The sequence below is a fragment of the Oryctolagus cuniculus genome, chromosome 15 (genome assembly GCF_964237555.1).
Source record: "Oryctolagus cuniculus chromosome 15, mOryCun1.1, whole genome shotgun sequence".
Taxonomy (NCBI): domain Eukaryota; kingdom Metazoa; phylum Chordata; class Mammalia; order Lagomorpha; family Leporidae; genus Oryctolagus; species Oryctolagus cuniculus.
In genome coordinates this window covers 30,457,037-30,476,133 of record NC_091446.1, presented here as the reverse complement: position 1 = coordinate 30,476,133, position 19,097 = coordinate 30,457,037, and the positions used below count along the sequence as shown (strand labels likewise).

At 50.1% G+C, this 19,097-nt stretch overlaps 1 protein-coding gene across 1 annotated transcript; it reads right to left on the bottom strand.

The window, feature by feature from the left end:
- Positions 1-6,325: 6,325 nt before the first annotated feature.
- Positions 6,326-17,312, bottom strand: SLC25A28 (solute carrier family 25 member 28). The gene is made up of 4 exons (XM_002718637.5): positions 16,917-17,312; positions 9,420-9,648; positions 8,297-8,353; positions 6,326-7,171 (listed from the first exon to the last, which is right to left on the bottom strand). The coding sequence occupies exons 1-4, from the start codon at positions 17,205-17,207 to the stop codon at positions 6,654-6,656; spliced, it is 1,095 nt and encodes a 364-aa protein (XP_002718683.3). The 5' UTR covers positions 17,208-17,312; the 3' UTR covers positions 6,326-6,653.
- Between the last annotated feature and the right edge of the window lie 1,785 nt (positions 17,313-19,097).

Below are 19,097 nucleotides of genomic sequence, written 5' to 3'. Positions count from 1 at the left end.
GTTCTAGTCCTGGTTAGGGCACTGGATTCTGTCCCAGTTGCCCCTCTTCCAGGCCAGCTCTCTGCTGTGGCCCAGGAGTGCAGTGGAGGATGGCCCAGGTCCTTGGGCCCTGCACCCACATGGGAGACCAGGAGGAAGCACCTGGCTCCTGGCTTCGGATCAGCGCAGCGTGCCAGCCGCAGCACACCGGCCGCAGTGCGCAGACCGTAGTGGCCATTTTGGGGGGTGAACCAACAGAAGGAAGACCTTTCTCTCTGTCTCTCTCTCTCTCATTGTCTAACTCTGCCTGTCAAAAAAATAAAAATAAATTAAAAAAATATTTGTTTATATGAAAGAGTTACACAGAGAGAGGGAGAGATAGAGAGATATCTTCCATCCACTAGTTCACTCACCAAATGGCCACAAGGGCCAGAACTGGGCCAGGCCGAAGCTGGGAGCCAAGAGCTTCATCCCTGTCTCCCACACTGGTGCAGGGCCCTAAGGACTTTGGCCATCTTCCATTGCTTTCCCAGACCACAGCAGAGAGCTGGATTGGAAATGGAGCAGCCGGGACACAAATTAGCATCCATGTGGGATGCTGGTGTCACAGGCAGTAGCTCTACCTGCTATGCTACAGTGCCAGTCCCATTCATAGTTTTTATATAATCCACATTTTCCATCAGCTTTTTGAAGACCCCTAGTGTGTGTGTGTGTATGTGTATGTGTAATGAGAGACAGAAAGTCAATAGGACATATACTCCTACTTACATATGAAGGTACTTCAAAAAGTTTGTGGAAAATGGAATTCAAGTGAATTTTCTTGAACCTTCTGAAGCCCCCTCATATGTGTCTATCTCCTAGATTCCGTTTCAATGATGAGACCACTTTCTGCTCCAGGCCTGTCATCACGTGGGCGACAGTGACGCCTCCATTAGTGTTTGCGTCTGCAGGGTTACAACCTGGCCGCTTCCACAGAGCCCAGCACCTGCCCGAGGCCCCGCCTGCTCAGTAGCTGTCTGCAAGGTGAGAAGGCTCCATCCTAGTCCCAGCAGTGTCATTGCCCAGGGAAATGCTGGTGTCAGACCCCAGCCAGTCGGTGGAGGGCCAGCAAACTTCAAGCACCTGGAGTGAGGGCTGCGGGCGAGGGGCTGACACCAGAAAGCCGCGTCTGGGCCCCGTAACCAGGGACACAGAACACAGTGCCTGGGAGACAGCCTGCAGTGAGTCCCCACGTGGGGGCCTGGCCAGCGCCAGGAGCTTTGCGTCTTCTCAGGTGGGCTTTTGAGTAGATGATGACAGTGGCCCCTGCCCCCAGCTGTCCCCTCTCCAGGCCCTCCCGTGTCGGGGTGCTGGGTGAATCATCTTCAGACACTCCTTGGGGCCCATCTGTCCAGGCCGCAGATGCATGAGCAAACCAGTCACGTCTCGACGCCTGCTGGCTTCCCTGCGGTCCACACTCACACCCCTCGCTGGGTGACCCGACAGCTGTCTTCATGGTTTTGAAGGGCTGACGGAGAGGAGGAGGAGGAGTCTGCTCTGGGCTGCCCCAGCGGGCAGAAGTGCCATCAGCGGTGTGAACTACAGGAGAGTCAAGTGCCTCTGTGTATCCAGAAATGTCCGTGTTGTTCATGTGACTGTGGGTGGCAGGGGTGAAGAGTGAGGGAGGGGGTGGTTGTGCTGGCCGAGCTCTGAGAGTGCGTGGAACACTGCGTGCTGTTCTTACAGTACCTGCTGTCCTCTCACGGTCAAAGGTGGCAGGAAGTAGCTCGACACTGTACCCCCAGTCCAAAGGCCCCTCGTGAAGATTCTAAATCCATGAATGGATACTTGAGATTTTGCAGGAAATAGGTTTTTGTGTTTGACACGTCAGGTGCACGCAAGGGGTTGGAGACAGAGGCCAGGGCCAAGCCGTGTAAAGCCCTGTGGGCCATGAGGCCCCTGTCCCAAAGGCAAGCGAGTGACATGAGCCTGGAGCGGAGGCCAGACACCAGGAGCTTTCTGACGGATGGAAATTTGCAACAGCGACATGGACAGCCTTGCAGAGCAGGCTCTGGGGCCACTGGGCTCCGAGAGGGACACGAAGCACCCACCTCTGACGCTCACGGGCCCCCGTGATGGCACCTGTCTCCACGGAGGATCTCTTCAGTGCCTGCCAGGAGGTGGCGCCAAACTCTGGACCTTACCTGTCTGTGCTCCTTTCAGTCCTTTGGATTCTTCCCCCTGCAGCAGTGTTTCTAATAATAAATTGTTACAGGGGCCGGCACTGTGGCATGGTGGGTAAAGCCGCCGCCTGCACTGCCTGCATCCCATATGGGTGCCGGTTCATGTCCTGGCTGCTCCACTCCCTATCCAGCTCTCTGCTATGGCCTGGAGCAGTAGAAAATTGGCCAAGTCCTTGGGCCCCTGCAACCACATGGGGGACCCGGAAGAAGCTCCTGGCTCCTGGCTTTGGATCAGCCCAGCTCCAGCCACTGTAGTCATTTGGGGAGTGAACCAGCTGATGGAAGACCTCTCTCTCTGCCTCTGCCTCTCTGTAACTCTGCCCTTCAAATAAATAAATCTTAAAAAAAAAATAAATTATTACATAGGTGCAACAAGGGCCTGATGGGATAACTATTATTACACATTCATATAATGGAATGTTGTGTGGCCATTTACATGGGAGTGATGGAAGAAAGCTAAGGATGTGCAGAGATGGCCATCGTATCCTATTATGTGAAAGAAGCTGGGTTCAGTAGGATCTCATTTTTGAAAGCAGCAACAGCAGTCTGACATTGTGGCATAGCAGGTAAAACTGCCGCCTGCACTGCCAGCATCCCATATGGGTGCCGGTTTGTGTCCCTACTGCTCCACTTCTGATCCAGCTCCCTGCTAATGGCTTGGGAAAAGCAGTGGAAGATGGCCCGAGTGCTTGGGCCCCTGCTACCCTTGTGGGAGACCTGGAAGACTCCTGACTCCTGGTTTCAGCCTAGCTCAGCCCTGGCCATTGTGGTCATCTGGGGAGTGAACCAGTGGATTGAAGATACCTTCCTCTCTGTCTTTCTGTCTCTCTCTGTGACTCTTTCAAACAAATAAATCTTTAAAAAAAAAAAAAAAAAAAAAAACTGCCCGGCGCCGTGGCTCAATAGGCTAATCCTCTGCTTGCAGTGCCGGCACACCAGGTTCTAGTCCCAGTCGGGGCGCCAGATTCTGTCCCGGTTGCTCCTCTTCCAGTCCAGCTCTCTGCTGTGGCCTGGGAGTGCAGAGGAGGATGGCCCAAGTGCTTGGGCCCTGCACCCGGGTGGGAGACCAGGAAAAGCACCTGACTCCTGACTTCAGATCAGCATGGTGCATCTGCCCCAGGGGCCATTGGGGGGTGAACCAACAGAAAAGGAAGACCTTTCTCTCTCTCTCTCTCACTGTCCACTCTGCCTGTCAAAAAAAAAAAAAAAAAAAAAAAACTGAGCATAGGAAAAATAATAGATGATGCATACATCAAAACTTCTTATTTTCTAGGTAATGGGTCAAGGTATTTTCATTTTATATTTGTGTTCTAAATTTTGTAAAATTAGTCTGATTCAACCTCTATGAATTATTCTAATATTTGTCAAAGCCACCATCTTCTCTGCTAACCCTACCCTAAGTTTATCTTTTCTGCCCCTAAACCTCACTGTTGGCTGTGTATAATCTGGGACATGGCTATGTACGGTATGTGCTATAGCAAGATCATCTGTTTCTTGTTGGTCTTGTTTCACCAATTAAGAAAAATTTACTCTTGCCACATTGTGAGTTATTTCCCTATTTTCCCTGGCACTTAGCACTGGGTAAGAGTGCTTAGCAATTGGCCACTGGACAGTGGCTTGGTCCTCCGGGTGTCAGCTTTTTGAAGAGATTCCAGACCCCACCCAAACACCCACAGCTCTCCTGGGTACAATGCCATGGACGTGACCCAGCTGTCCACACCCCTCAGCCCTGTCCCACTACCCTGCCTCTGTCTCCTCTAGGGACTGGGCCGCAAGACCTGCAGAGCTTAAGGCCCTGTCCAAATCCCAAACGAAACTCTAGTTCTAGGGTACAATCTGAGGTTGGAAGGTTACTGTTGCATTCTTTTCTCATTATTTCTGAACTGCATTAGAGCTTGCAGGAGTCCTGAGTAGCAACCGTTCTTTCAGAAATTACCCTCCATCCTCTTCTCGAAGATGCTATGCCACACGGGAGCTGTGCAGAGCTGAGTGAAGGGATGGGGCCCGGAGAGCCAGCCCTTGGCCACACAGGAGCTGTGCAGAGCCCTTGGGCCTTTTGCATTGTCACCGATGACAGGTATCTACTCTGATGTTTTCCCTTGCAAACCCTCTGAAACTTCCCTGCAGTGTCATCATCACACTTTTTACTCCACAGATAATTCAAACTCCATGAGCGCTGTTTGGCACTACTAACCTCTCTCCTTTCCATCACTAAATCAGAGGAGCAGCCTCACTTACTTAAACAAGGCTCAGAACAGGAGACCCTGCTGTTCTCTTGACAGTTCTGTTTTTTTTAAGTCCACTCAGACATGATTCTCCATAGATACTTGAAGGGCTGTCAGATGCAAGGGGAACAAGATTTATTCTGTAACCAAATCCTATTGCTTTGACAACCCTAACATGGCTCCCGGCTCCCTGCCGCAGTCCTGCCCAGACCACCGTGCAGTTGCCTGGATTACTGCAACAGCCTCCTGCCCGGGCTGCTTGCCTGTCCAGTCTTGCTCCTCTAATCCTTTCTCCAGAGAGCCTAAGTGAGCTGTTTAACTTGTAAATCGGATCACACCACACCTCTGCTTAAAACCCCGTGATGCTTCTGCACTGCCTTCGGGATAAACTCGGAACTCCTGAGTGTGGCTTTGGAGGCCCGGCTCCTGCTTGGTGCTCCAGCTGCAGGCCTTGCCCTGCTGTTTCAGGCCTTGCACCCCAATCCCTTTCTTCTCTTCTCTGCACATCTCTGCCTAGAATGTTCCTGTGCCCTCTTCACTGTTAGCTCATCTGCCTTCCAGGTGTCACCTCCTCTAGTCCCACGGTGAGGCTGGGTTTTCTAGGCTTTCACCATCAGCTCTCTCGTCATCTGACCTTGTGATTGCCCGATCCATGAATCTTCCTACTGCAGACAATTAGCAACTTGAGGGCTGGGCTTGATTTATGATGGGATCCCCAGACAGATACTCAATAGTTAGAGTGAACGAGTAACAGATGATGGAAGAATGATTGCTGGAAGTGTCAAGAGGAAATTTCTATTCTGTACATGGAAGACTTGCCAATAGCTGGTAATATCCTAAAAAGGAACAGAGGGGCAGGTATTTGGTGCGGTGGCTAATCTGCCACTTGAATGCCCATGTCTCATATGCGAGTGCCTTGTTCAAGTCTTGGTTCCTCCACTTCTGATCTAGCTTCATGCTCCTGGACACCCTGGGCAGCAGATGGTGGTTTAACTGCTTGGGTCTCTGCTGCCCATCTGGGAGACCCAGATGGAGCTCCTGGCTCCTAGCTCTTCAGCCTGGCCCAGCCCTGGTGGTTGTGGGCATTTGGGCAGTGAATCAGAGGATGTAACCTAACTCCCTCTTTTTCTTTCAAAAAAAAAAAAATATAAAAAAACATAAAAGGAACAGACTGACCCACAAAGCATGGCCAAAGCCCCAGCTCTGAAAGTCTCCAAGCAGAAAACTCATCAGGCAGGGGGCTTCTTCAGGTAGCAGATTGGAGAATCCACCCTTAGCTCAGCCCCTATATGCAGGAAGCCACAACTAGATTCACTTCCTGGGACGAGCTCTGGGTTGGGGTCTCAACTCTGCACGGAGGGGCTTCCCTTCTTGTGAACTGGACATATCTGCACTGCTCACCTCACAGATTTTGAGGACCAAATGAGATTGTGCATACTAAAGTACTTTGTAAGAGCCTTAAAAATCTAATGATATGTATTATCATTATCAGTCTTCAGGGCTTGCAACTTCACTGAATCAGCTTATTTTGCAACGACATTAGAAAACACATTTCCATGTGCAAACTCTTAGAGCTGCGGGCAGAGCTGAGAATCAGCTCTATGCCACAGAATCCTCTATGCCAGCTGCTGCCCGAGGGAAGGGGTGGTAGTGGTCAGGAGCACCTGTTTAGCTGGGGTCTGCCCAAGGCCCACTGTTCCAGCCAGCAAGAACTGTCTTTGGAGCCCACTGAAACACCGGAGTGGGCCCTAAAATCCCAAATGATCATGAAAATCAGCAGAAACAAGAACTACAGGCACTCAGCAAACCTTTGCTTTGGGTCCCTTCATGTATGCTCCAAGTCAAGAGCAGGAGACAGCATTTCTTGTCCCTTTTGGCAAGACAAACCCACTGAAACCATTTAACTTAAAGGCTTTTTATTAGGAACCAGGGGGATGTGCTACTGATCCCTAACAGTCTTGAGCAGGTCCTCAGGCCCAGGATGGAGAGAGGGTGTCACAAGTGCTGAGCTCGGCTGCACTTGGCCTTAGGCCTGGAAGGAAAGACAGTGGCGACAGAGGCTGGCAGGAAGTGGCGTTAGCCAAACCCCCAGTAGGTGGGCTGGGGGAGCCCTCTACTTCCCCTCCAGCTGCACACAAGGCGGAAGCACGCCAGAAGACCGGGAACATGGCTGGGGTGGGCAGAAGGCAGCAGTGTTGTCTGCACCCTGGCTTCGTCCAGCGTTCCTTCACTTGCCTGCCCTCCACTCTTCTTGCTGTTTAGTGATTAGGTATTTGAAGAACTCATACACAGACCATGCGATGGCTGTGGAGGGGATCTGGTATATCACTCTAGCTTGCACCCCTCGGAAGTAGGCGGTCACACCGCCTACTTGATACACCGTCCTGAAGGCACTAGCCATGCCTGTGATGTGTCCTGTGATGTTTGAGTTCAAAGCCAGGGACTCCTGGGTATTGAGCAGTGTTTTGCAAACGTCCAGTGGGGTTGTGGCGGCGGCAGCAACGGCTCCTGCACAGGCTCCGGAGAGGACGTGGGAGCTAGGGTTGTACCGTCTCTGGGGGTTAAAGTGCTCTTGCAGGAATTCATAGGTCATGAAGTGAATGGCTTGGAAGGGAACGTTCATGGTTAGCTGGGTCGTGTAGCTGCGGTAGAAGGCCCCGGCCCCTTCGTTTTGCCACACTGCCCGTACACAGTCTGTCACTCGGTGGTACGGTGAGTTGTACATCTGCATCCTCTGCTTGACCACTGGGTGCATCATCATTAAGGAAGGAAACGGTGACAGCCACCAGCCAGCGACACAGTGTCCAGGTTCAGCATCCCAGGTCGGCAGGTCAGCCAAGCGAATGGGGAGAGAAGAAAGGAAGAGTGAGCTGCTGGCTAACCTGCCAAGTTAATGTTTCTCATTCTTTTTAGTGCAGGGGGTAGCAGAAGAGGTTGGCAAACAGTCAATAATGGACCCATGCCTTAGAGGGCTGCTGTAAAAATCAGCCAGTTAACACAAGGGCTGTGTCTATGGCTTAGTAACACTATCCGGCCCCTTCACAGCTCCCAACAAGAGCCAACCTGCTCACAGGGAATGGACTCATGGACACAGAGTCCAACCAGCCCCACGCTGACACTAAGAGCACCTGACTGTCAAGACATGAGATGGCATCCTTCCTGAGCGGGGCACGAAGTGCTACCACAAAGACAGCGAGATTCTGGGCCAAAGAGTTTAGCTTCAGTTTCCAAACATCTCCCGCCTCCTCAAGCAGATAACAAGGTGTGAGCTGGTCATCTTCAGCTTAGCTTTGGGCCTTTCCACCCTAGGGCCTTGCCCAGACAGACAAAGAACTGGACATGGCCACCTCTTTATGTTTGTTGGGGTGCCTCATTCTCACACTAAGACTGTTTTTGGACTACTTTCCTGCAGCTGAAAAGCAAGATCCAGGCAGCAGTGCAGGGACTGAACTCTGCAATTTAACCTTTCATTCCTTTCTCAACCGTCTCGTTCCATTAAGAAAGGCGCTATGTTTAAACGTCAAAATCCATCTCAGCCTCTTTGAAGAAAAATGAAATAATCTGCTAATTTTTAGATCAAACCCACTACAAAGGAGACTTCTGGGAAGGCTCAGAAACAGGTCAAGTGGAGCCCCATCTTTTGCCAGGGAAGTCCCGCAGAGGAATTAAATCCCAATGAATGCTTCCTGTCTGAGGGGTTCCTGAATTCCAAAACCACGGGGGCAGCGCCATCTAGTGGCAACATAATATAACGTACAGAATTTCCCACCAAAACTGATGGGTTCCTTGGCTTTCTTCTTCACCCCTGAAGGAAAAGCTCAGAGATGCAGATGCAGCTGACACAGAGAGATCAGGCTGAGGAACCATTACCTTCTACTGGATTCATGGCTGCGTCGTGCAGTAATGTTGCCACACACCCCGCTGCACCTGCCAATGAGAACAACTGCCACGTAAGACCGGGAGAGGGTGACCGATGCACTGAGGCCCCCAGAGAAGGGGGGCAGCTGTGCTAAACCACACTGGGGGCAAGGCAGTGCTGTCAGTCCAAAAGATAGGAACTCACTGCCCCCAGATTCATCTTCCAAGAAATCAAAGCATTCGTTCCCACCAACTTAATAAAGTCACCAGTGTGTAGTCCCCAACTATGATGGGAAAGCCAGGAGGAATCACAGAAAGCAGCCGGATTTTATGAATGAAGAAGATTCTGAGAGGAAATATGGCCCCTTGATTGGCAGACACATGGCTGCCGAGGGGGGCGAGCACATCAACCAGTGGAGGAATGCAGGGGCCAGGAGATCAGATCCCCACCATAGAATCCGGCCTTGCTTCCTGCTGCCCAACCAAATGCTGACATGTGTCCCTCTAGATCTTTCCTCCAGGTCCTGACAACCCTCAGCCTCTCCACACTTGATTTGATTTCCAATCATGAAACCCTAGGCTGCTTTCCCTTCCCTTCCTTCCATACAGCCTCCAACCTTCTGGTTTCTGCAAATAGTCCCTTGTTCCCAGCCCTATTCACGTAGGGAGGCTTTGTCACATCCTCAACGACACCAGCTGCCTGTGGGTCAGTCAGGATCCTGAAAAGGTGAGGCGAAGAGCTGAGGCTTTGTCTTCCTTGGGCGACTTGGTCACCTCCGATCCTGCCCTGAGGAGCAGGACACCACCCGACTACCAAGAAAATACATACAGGGGTAGTTTGGCGTGTGTCTGCATGTTCCCCAGGTATTAGAAGTTGAAGCCAGGGAGATGAGCAGAAAGTCAAGCTGGCGGGTAAGGGAGGACACCGTGCCCTTTGCTGAAGTGCCCCAAAGGAGGGGTGGGGCAGAAGCAGCCCACTGTCTGAGAGTATCAGGTTTGGAAGGCCCACCCTATGATCTGGCCTCCCCCAGCCCAAAGCTTCAGCTCCCAATCATCTCGAGACTGGGACGCACTGACAGCAGCAAAGCCCAGAGAGTTGGGAAAGTGGGAGAACCAGCACAGGAAGGCTCAATACCATTGGCAATATGGCTATTGCCCCCAGGGTGGATTACATCACTCAGTGTCTTTTTTAACTTTTCATAGCAGGCAAAATACAGGGCGTGGGCAGGCCCTGCGCCTGTTGCTGTGACGTTCAGCCCCCGCATGGGCCTCCACAGGCCCTCCGTTCTTATAATCCTCCAAAGGGCCTCCAACACGTTGCGATAGCGGGCGGCTGGGTCAGGCTGCAGACTCTGCATCCGGGTCTGAAATTACAGTAAGAAGAACAACGTCAGTGAGGTCAAGTTCTCAACCAACCTCATTATGCACACTTTGGGCACTGGGCAGAAGCTCCACATGGGATCATGCCAGTCTGTGGGAGTGATGCCTGGCACCCAGCTTCCCTTCTTTCCAAATGTATATCTGATCTTTCCAAGCCTTGGACCTTTTTCTAGTCTGAGTGAAACGCCATTATTTTCCCTGAGAGCATCACTACTTGGTAAGTGTCCTGGAACTTCAACATGATTCATAGGCCCGGTGACAAGTAACATGCATGAGTTTCAGGAAAAGTTGCTTTTGTGCCATACTAAACCCCGGCTAAGAGTTCTTTATAAATGGACCTGAAATTCAAGTACTTACTGCTTACAGCATAATTTATGCCTTACTTCTAAATGCTGACCTTGGCTCTGCTTCCCAACCACATACTACACTGACTAATGAGATGATGGCTCATCTTTTGATACCTTTTCAAACGACCTGGCAGTTGTAGCTGGGGCTGCAAGTTAGAGTCTTGGCACGAGTAGCCTTCCTAATGTATGCTGCTCTAATTTTCCTGGGGAGGAAAGTTGACCCTGAAACTGTGAAGGTGGTGAGTATCTAGCTGCAAACAGCCTAGTCTCTAAAACTGAAGAGCCTTCCAGATTTCTAGTCTTAATGACCAAATCCCAAAACTGGCATCAGCAACTAAAATCAGCCCCAGTGAAACATAATCCCCAGAATCTCTGGAGGAGTCAATGATTGGAACAAAGTGTATGGCAGACAATTTGGATGAAGTTTCTGGATAAAGTTTTATTGGAGTTAGGGGAATGCATCTTATTTGGAACAATTCCCCAAAATCACAGACCTTCTCTGAAGGGTATGTCTCTCCATGAAAATCTCGTCTCCTGACCCGTTTCAAGGTTAAAGTAACATGAAGACTAATGGTTAATATGAAATCGATGTCCAGTGCCTGGCACATAGTAGGTATTTAAGATTTCTTTGCTGAATGAATGAATGAATCTTTTGTCACACAGCTAAAAATACCAAGTACAGACACTGGTGAGCCAACAGGGCAACTGATGCCCACATGGTTTAAAAGCTTGCTTCATGCCAACCAATAGCTTTAGTGTAGACTTAAAAGCTCAAACCTTATTGTTGGCCAACTGGTATCCAAGAGTGATACCTTTCTCAAGAGCATGAGAGCAAAGAAACTAACCAGATTAATGGGTCCTGGTTAGCCACAAGCAATCCAAGTTCCTCTAGAGTTATTTCCTCCTGCCTGCTACCAACAAAAAACTGGAAGCTTAAAAGGTTATCAGAAATGCAATCTGAAACACGTATCACTTATCACAATTTGACAAATTCTTTCCAGTTCTCAAAAAAAAAAAAAAAAGCCCATGAGTTTCTAATAACGGATGTGCTTACTAATTTTTCACATTACCCAAGGATACTAAATACATCTAAGGGATGGCATTGTGGCACAGCAGGTAAAGCTACCACCTGTGACGCCTGCATACCACCTTTGCACCGGTTCGAGTCCTGGCTGCTCTACTTCCAATCCAGCCCCTTGCTAATGTGCCTGGGAAAGTAGCAGAGGATGGCCCACGTTGAGGGACCCAGAGGAAGCTCCTGGCTTCAAATCGGCCCAGTTCCAGCCATTGCGGCCATTTGGGGAGTGAATCAGTGGATAGAAGATCTCTCTCTCTGTAACTCTGCCTTTCAAATAAATAAATCTAAGAAATTTTTTATAGAGACTATGAGTCCATGCTGGTGATAGCTAATAAACCAAGATAAATCAGACCTGGTAGCTTAACAAATACATTTCCATGTTTGTTGGAAACTGATCTTGAATAGGAAAAATGTTGAGAAATTGCATTGTTCTGCTGGAGTCAATGGCGTATCTGGCAGTCTTGAAAGGTCTGGATTCAGAGGCTTCGTTCCCTAAGAGCAAGCTGGACTGTCAGAAGTTCTCTGAACATTTCCCACACTATCTAACTCAGTGAAAATGCATCCTCCCTATGGAAAGAACCTGGACAGAAACTGCCAAGTCTAAATATGAACATGTCTCCCCAGATCTGGGGGCCACTAAGTCTACCTTTTAAAGAAAGATAAACTCTTTGAGTAAGGATGTATGAAAAGCCAGCAACATGAAAAGCCATGGCCTGGCATTGGAGAACCAAGCAAACGAGCAGGGAGGTGAGCAGTTTGGTAAGAAGACAGGCTACGTTACGTCAGCGAGCCCGTGTCTGAGCCCCAGCTTTGCTGGGTGTGTAGTCCTGGGCACGCCATGTAGCTCTCTGAGCTTCAAAGCTGTCATCTGTTACCAGAGGCCAGCAACGGCTGGCACAGATGGCTGCTGTGCGGACTGAAGGGGGCAGGGCACGTAAAGCCACTGGTGATTCATAAGGTGTGAGAAATGTAATCTTCAATGGACTCCAATGATTCCAAGATATATTTGTTCATATCTAAGAGTTTACAGATCATGGAAGCATTGTCTCTTGTCTACGTCATTTCACAAATATGCATGGGCAACAAACTGGTCCTTAGCTACTAATAAATCAGGTTCAGTTTTATTATTTTTTGTTTTCATTTGAAGTTTCTCTGTGGCTATATGATTTACATGTTCAGCAATTAATCTGAAGGTTGTATGTTCAGAGATTAGCTCTATTGTGAAATTCTGTGCTTTGCTTTTTTATTTGTTTCCAATTTATTTGAAAGGCACAGTAACAGAGACAGACAGAGATCTTCCAACTACTAGTTCACTCCCCCAGATGCCCAAAACAGCAAGGCTGGGCCAGGCCAAGCCATGAGACCCAACTCAGTTCAGGTCTCCTACGTGGTTGGCAAAGACCCAAGTACTTAGAGTATTACCCACTGCCTCCCAAGTTGCACATCAGCAAGAAGCTAGAATTGGAAGCAGAGCTGGAATTCAAACTCAGACACTCATAAAAGGGATGTTAAGTGTTCCAAGCAGGGTCTTAACCACTGCACCAAACACCCACCCGGCTTGCTGTGTAGTTGAAATCTAGTTTTTAGTCACTTTACAGAAGGCTTAGGAGTAAGAAAGATGAGCTATATGGCCTTGGACAATTTTTCCCCCAAATAAACCTTTTATTTAATGAGTACAAATTTCGTAAGTACAACTTCAGAAATACAGTGATTCTTCCCACCATACCCGCCCTCCCGCCCCCACTCCTACCCCACCTCCTCCCCTTTCTGCCATCCCCTGTCCCATTCTCTATTAAGATTCGTTCTCGGCCAGTGCCGTGGCTCACTTGGCTAATCCTCCGCCTGCGGCACCAGCACCCCAGGTTCTAGTCCCGGTTGGGGTGCCGGGTACTAGTCCTGGTTGCTCCTCTTCCAGACCAGCTCTCTGCTGTGGCCTGGGAGGGCAGTGGAGGATGGCCCAAGTGCTTGGGTCCCTGCACCCACATGGGAGACAGGGAGGAAGTACCCGGCTCCTGGCTTTGGATCGGCACAGCACTGGCCGTAGTGGCCATTAGGGGAGTGAACCGATGGAAGGAAGACCTTTCTGTCTCTCTCTCTGTCTATAACTCTCTCTCTGTCTCTCACTGTCTAACTCTGCCTGGCAAAAAAAAAAAAAAAAAAAAAAAAATTCATTATCAATTAACTTTATACACAGAAGACCAACTGTATACTAAGTAAAGTTTCCAACAATTTGCACACACACACACACACACACAAACTATTTGAGAACAAGTTTTACAGTTGATTCTCATAATACAACTCATTGAGGACAGAGGTCCTGCATGGGAAGTAAGTGCACAGTGACTGCTGTTGTTAATTTAACAATTAACACTCTTATGTATATCAGTGATCACCCAAGGCTCTTGACATGAGCTGCCACAACAATGGAAGCCTTTTGAATCCACAATCTCTGTCAGTATTTAGACAAGGCCATAGGCAAAGTGGAAGTTCTCTCCTCCCTTTAAAGAAAAGTACATCCTTCTTTGATGGCTACTTCTTTCCACTGGGGTCTCACTCACAGAGATACTTCATGTAGGACCTTTTTTTGCCACAGTGTCTTGGCTTTCCATGCCTGAAATGCTCTTGTGGGCTTTTCAGCCAGACCAGAATGCCTTAAAGACTGATTCTGAGGTCAGAGTGCTGTTTAGAGCAATTGTCATTCTATGATTCTCCTCTGTGGGCTGCTTCCTTGGACAATTTTTACTCCTCTTTTTTTCATCTATAAAATAAGGAAAATGGTGTCTACTACATGAACTTGTTTCAAGGTTTAAATGAATCAATGTATGTAAGGCACATCAGACAGCACTTGCTACACAAAAACAAATGGCATTTGCTGAGTACTTACTATTATGAGGTGCAAGATCAAGTAAGCCAATGGTTCTATTTCCTCACTTTTCACTTTTCATATATATCTGAAGTTTGGAAAAGATTTGTCTTCCTCTGCTCTTTTCTCCTTTAACTTATTATGTAAATAGATATTCACTTCACCACTACAGAACCCCAAACAGCACCTTGGTGACAGGTGGCTACTTGGCCAGATGATTCTGGGAAGGGTTCTGACTGCCTTGGGTCGCAAAGCCTGTCCATATAGATCGAGTCTGACATTTGGCTCAGAGGCCTAGATAAGGAAAGTGGGATTTATCTGGGCTTCCAAACCTTCCTATTATGACCATGGAAATAGCTGGCTGAATAACCATGGCCCAGCAAGGCTATACTGACTTTCCACAGCCCCTCCCAAGGATATTTTAAGTCAACTTGACCCTGAGAAGTGGCTGGGGAGACACAGGCTTGCATGCCAAGAAGCAATGTCAGCTTTCATTTGCAAACATTCTGGTGGCTGTTTAGGCTACAACATTGACACCTGCTTCTTCTCTCAGAGTACAGTTGGGCTGATTTCCTTGCTGTTATCCATTTCTGGTTAGAGAGACTAGCTACCAGGGCACATGTGAACTGGGCGCTCCTCCTGAAGGAAGAGATTGATGTTTGCTTTCTTGTCTGCACAGAAGCTAAATCACACTGGCCTCACCTAGTCCTTCCCTCTGGTCATATAAATCCCAGCATTGATGGCAAATAAAAATGACTCTTCTGAAATAAGCATTTGTACTCCTGAGCAGCTGTCCTCCAGATCAAATAAGTGTTTCTTTAATGCCAGGTTATGAGGCCTGGTTGTAGTGTCATATGACTAATTTCTAAAAATCAAAAATTCCAAAGCTTATGAAAATGAACAACTGTTCTTCAGAATAGTTACCTTGAAAAGGCCAGAAGTGACTGATTGCAGCAATGCTGTGGTTATGCAAAATAGTTCAGATCTCCTCTTCTGGAAGTGTTCCCTTCCTAGGTTTATAGGCCTCAGGAGCAAATCAGTGTCCCTGCTTTCCAGGCCCATCATAACTTAGACCCCAAGCAGTATCAGTCATTTTGGTCTCTCACCTCATTTTCCATATTTGATTCTCAGTGGACTGATACTACAAAATCGATTGTATCTTGTCACAGGACAAGGACCTGTCTCCATTAAAAATGTATACCCAAAAATTCTAGAGGTACTTCTAAAACAAGAATTAATACCATTCTGTAAATTAAAGGAGCAAAGAGATAGCCCTTCATACTATAATAGGACAACAATTACATTGATAAGTTATAGTAATATTTCTCATATTATTACATTGTATTTTTCAAGCCATGAAAAATTGCCCTGATTGTTTTTTCATTTGCTGATGGTCCTGAAACATAGCACCCTATACCCTGTACTCCACTCACAGTAGAAGCAGACTGAGGTTACTCTGTAACTAGATAAAAGTAACTTTTGCATATGTAGCATTATTAACTCACAGTCCATTCAACCTAGAGTCTATTACATAATCCAGAGGACAATCTGCATCTTTTTAATTTCTACTTAATCAGTTTACATTTCAATGGATTTTGCTGTTTATTTCCCTTTCCCCCAGTTGATAAGAGATTTGAAATGCTAATATCCATGTACCTAATTCTCAGTGGGTATGGCCCTTGGGAGGAGTGACCCTGCAACTGTGCCAGAATACTCCTGCCAACTTAGTGTCACTTGAGAAGCTCTGTGAGCACTTTCCCGACTTCCTCATCCACGTGCCTCATGAAGACATGAAACGGTACTGGAGCCAGGGGCATGCCTTTTGCATGATTTCCTTCGCATCTCCTAAGTTGATACTATCCTCCTTTTGTATAGACAGCATTCCCCTAATTTGGGGAGAAGCCATCCACCAGGATACTGACTGTTAACTTTAACAGGTAAAGGAGGCCTCAACCCCTCTATTTCAATGGCCGTCCTTCCCGGAGTTTACTTCTCCTCAGTTTAGGCCTCCCCTTTACTACGATACAAGAACAAGAGCTGTAAAGAACAACAATCTGTCCCCTTCCGCACCTAGCTTCCTGCAGAAGGGCCAGGCTTCTGAAGCCATTAATCATTGTGCGTGGTCGTGGTAACAACTAGTCTGACTTTCACAGGAATCGTGTCCTCATGTTGCTCTCATCTCATCTTCTTTACACTTCCATCTACTTTTCTATTACTCACACTTCTCGGCGACTTGTTCCTTTAAGTCAGCTTCAGGTGGCCAAAGAAATACACTACCCGTTTCCTTCTCTCGCTGGCCGGCTGCTGTCTCCCTGCACACACACACACAGTCCTAATCCGAGCTGTTTTCATAGTCCGGAAGTAGGGGGGGATAGCATGCTTTGCTTCACAGAGAAACTGAAACCTTTCCCTGAACACGCTCTTTCCCGTGTTACTTCCAGTCTGGAACTCAATTCTGACTGCACAATGATTTCCCGGCACTCAGGGGTAAAGGTTTTGCATGTAAATCCTTCATGTAACAGAGACCAGACACCACCAGCTCCTGCCGGGTCGCTTCTAAGGGAAGACACAGCAAGGAACTTCTCAAATACTAGCTCAGGAAACACCTCAAGCACCAAGATCCAACCCAGGCTCTGATGTATGCCAGCTGGCGTCACCTTAATGGAGTTAGCAGCACACTTACCTGTGCTTCGGGATCCCCAGCCCACCCTATTCCTGTTTAGTCCCAGGTGGGGTCCAGGGCTTTGGCTGACAGGTTTTCGGTCCTGTGTGCCGATTCAGATCTCACTGGCGCTAGCAATAGGACCTTGCTTGCACGCAGTATCGGTTCCAATCGAGTGGTAGTGGCAAGAGCCAGGAGGGAACCGGTGTTGATTCCGGCTTTCAACCGGGATCCTGGCTCCACACAGGACCCATGGGTCAGGTCAGCCCCAGGTCGGGTTCGGAGCCGGGTCCAGGTCTCACCTTGACGCAGTCGACGGGGTACATCACGCAATGCTCCAGGATCCCGGCCACGGCGCCCGCCACCATGTGCGTGGTGACAGTGGCTCCAGCAGGCAGCGCCTCGTAGTCCGGACCGGAGTCCGGATCCTGACGTACCGGGGGCCTGCAGGCCCCCGCCTCCCCGCCGCCGGCCCCCCGGCCCACGCCCCGCTGCAGCCACCCGTCCAGCAGTGTCGATTCCCCGGGACTCCGCCCGGGCCCAGATGCCGGCCCCCCCGCCACACTGCCAGCGCCCCGCCCCTCCAACTCCATCCAACCGGGCCAGCTGCGGCGCCCACCCCCGCCGCCACTGCCGCCACTGCCGCCACTGCCGCCGCCCCCGGGCCCCGTCGCGTCCACCTCAGGCACGGCCCAGAGAGCCCGGGGCCTCCGGCTCCCGCTTGGCCCAGCGGACACGCCCCCCAGCCAACCATTGGCGCAGATAACAAGTTAGCCCCACCCCTTTCCTTACGTTGTAAAAATATCTCTGTGGTATTAGCGAAGTTGCCTGTCATTCACCCGCCCTGAGGCGTTGCTACCGTCTAGATCCCACCCTTTCCCCTTTGATCTTGGAAGCTTCTTGTTTATTGGCCACTGATTGGTCGACAGGTAAGATCAGCCCGCCTCAGACTTTTCAGGAGGGCGGGAAAAACTTAAGACTGAACTTTGATAGGCTCAACCACTCTTGATACTTTGGCCGCGGCCATTGGCCCTCACCACGTCTGTCTCCGATTGGCTGCAGAAAGAGACCCGAGCGCCCCGGGACCCTAAGGTGGCCGACTGGGAGCCCCAGGCTGGCGCCTGTGAAGCTAGGGGCGCTAGGGGACCTGGCGGCTCTATCGCACTGGGGACGGTGTGGCGCCAGAGTCTCCAAGGTCAAACCGCTGATGGATGCCGTTACTAGCCGCGCTCCGGCGCGCGCCCCAAGTCCCCGGGCTGTCTTCCCGCGGGATCTTGTGGCGCGCGGGAGGCGGAGCCGGCCGGCCCGGGCATCCCCTGGCACAACCTGCGTGTCTGTGTGGGGAACTATTGCGACACGCAGGCCGGGCCCGACCGGCCGCCGGGCTGGACCGCGGCAGCCCGTTAGACGCCGGTCGGGTCTGGAGGGCCGGGTCCGCGGAAGGATTCCGGAGGACCCGCAGCTCCCTCGGGCAGGACCCGGCGCCGGGCCCCGCAGCCGTTGTCGCTGAGTAAACCGCGCGCTGATTGAATGGATGAGTGCTCCGCGGCCCGGGCTGTGGCCGGGCCCTGGGCCAGGCTGAGGGCTGGGGCGGGAAGGGAGATGTCGAAATGGGGAGGGATGATTCCGAGAGGACAAGTGCGGAGCTCGACTGGCGGCAAGGGGAAAGTCTGGCGACCATGGGCAGGCTCGGACGCACTCCGGTCCGGAGTGCGAAACTTCAGCGTCCGGTCCCTGAGCCGGCGCTGCAGCGAGGGCCCAGACTGAAAAGACCGCCCCTCCCTGCCCGCGGGCGGGCCAGAGTCTTAGGAGCAGCGCCCGCTGGCTGTCGGACAATGCCCGAGAGTCCCAGCTGCTGGACGTTGCCCCGGGGCCAGGCTGCGGCCTCTGAGAACCCCGCGCTTTCTCTACACCCGCGCGGCCGGGCTTCCGAGCGAGTTTGCGCACGCCTGCATGCCCGCTCTCTGCAGCTCGGTCTTTGCCACCTATTTGACTGATGATGCAATTGTGAACTCTCATCTGTTGACCGCGCTTCCTTAAATAGGGAAGAGGTTTTTCTTTTTCTCTGAACTTTTGCCTTTCCCCAGGCCTCCAGTGTTTTGTTTCTTTTTGCTTGTTAACCTTGCATGTCCCCCACCCCTCTTTTAAATCACCTATTCTCTACTTCATCAGTAGCCATTATTAACCTTTGGGTCATGACCTTTGGAAGCTAATGAAACTACAGATCCTGTTATCCCACCTCTCTTCCCGCGTACACACAAAATTTTGCATATAACTTTTGAGTTGCAAAGTCCCTGCAGGTAACTGGTGGAGTCCCATTCAGCATGTTCAATGTTCCCTCTTGTCCATTTGTCACCCTTGAGAAATGAATAGATCTCACAAGAAACCCGCTTAGTCCTGCTGGAGTACTAATTCCTTTTCTCCCAGTTGTCTCCAATAATGACTTTTGCCTTCTCTCTTTAAGCCCTACTTAAAAGATTTAT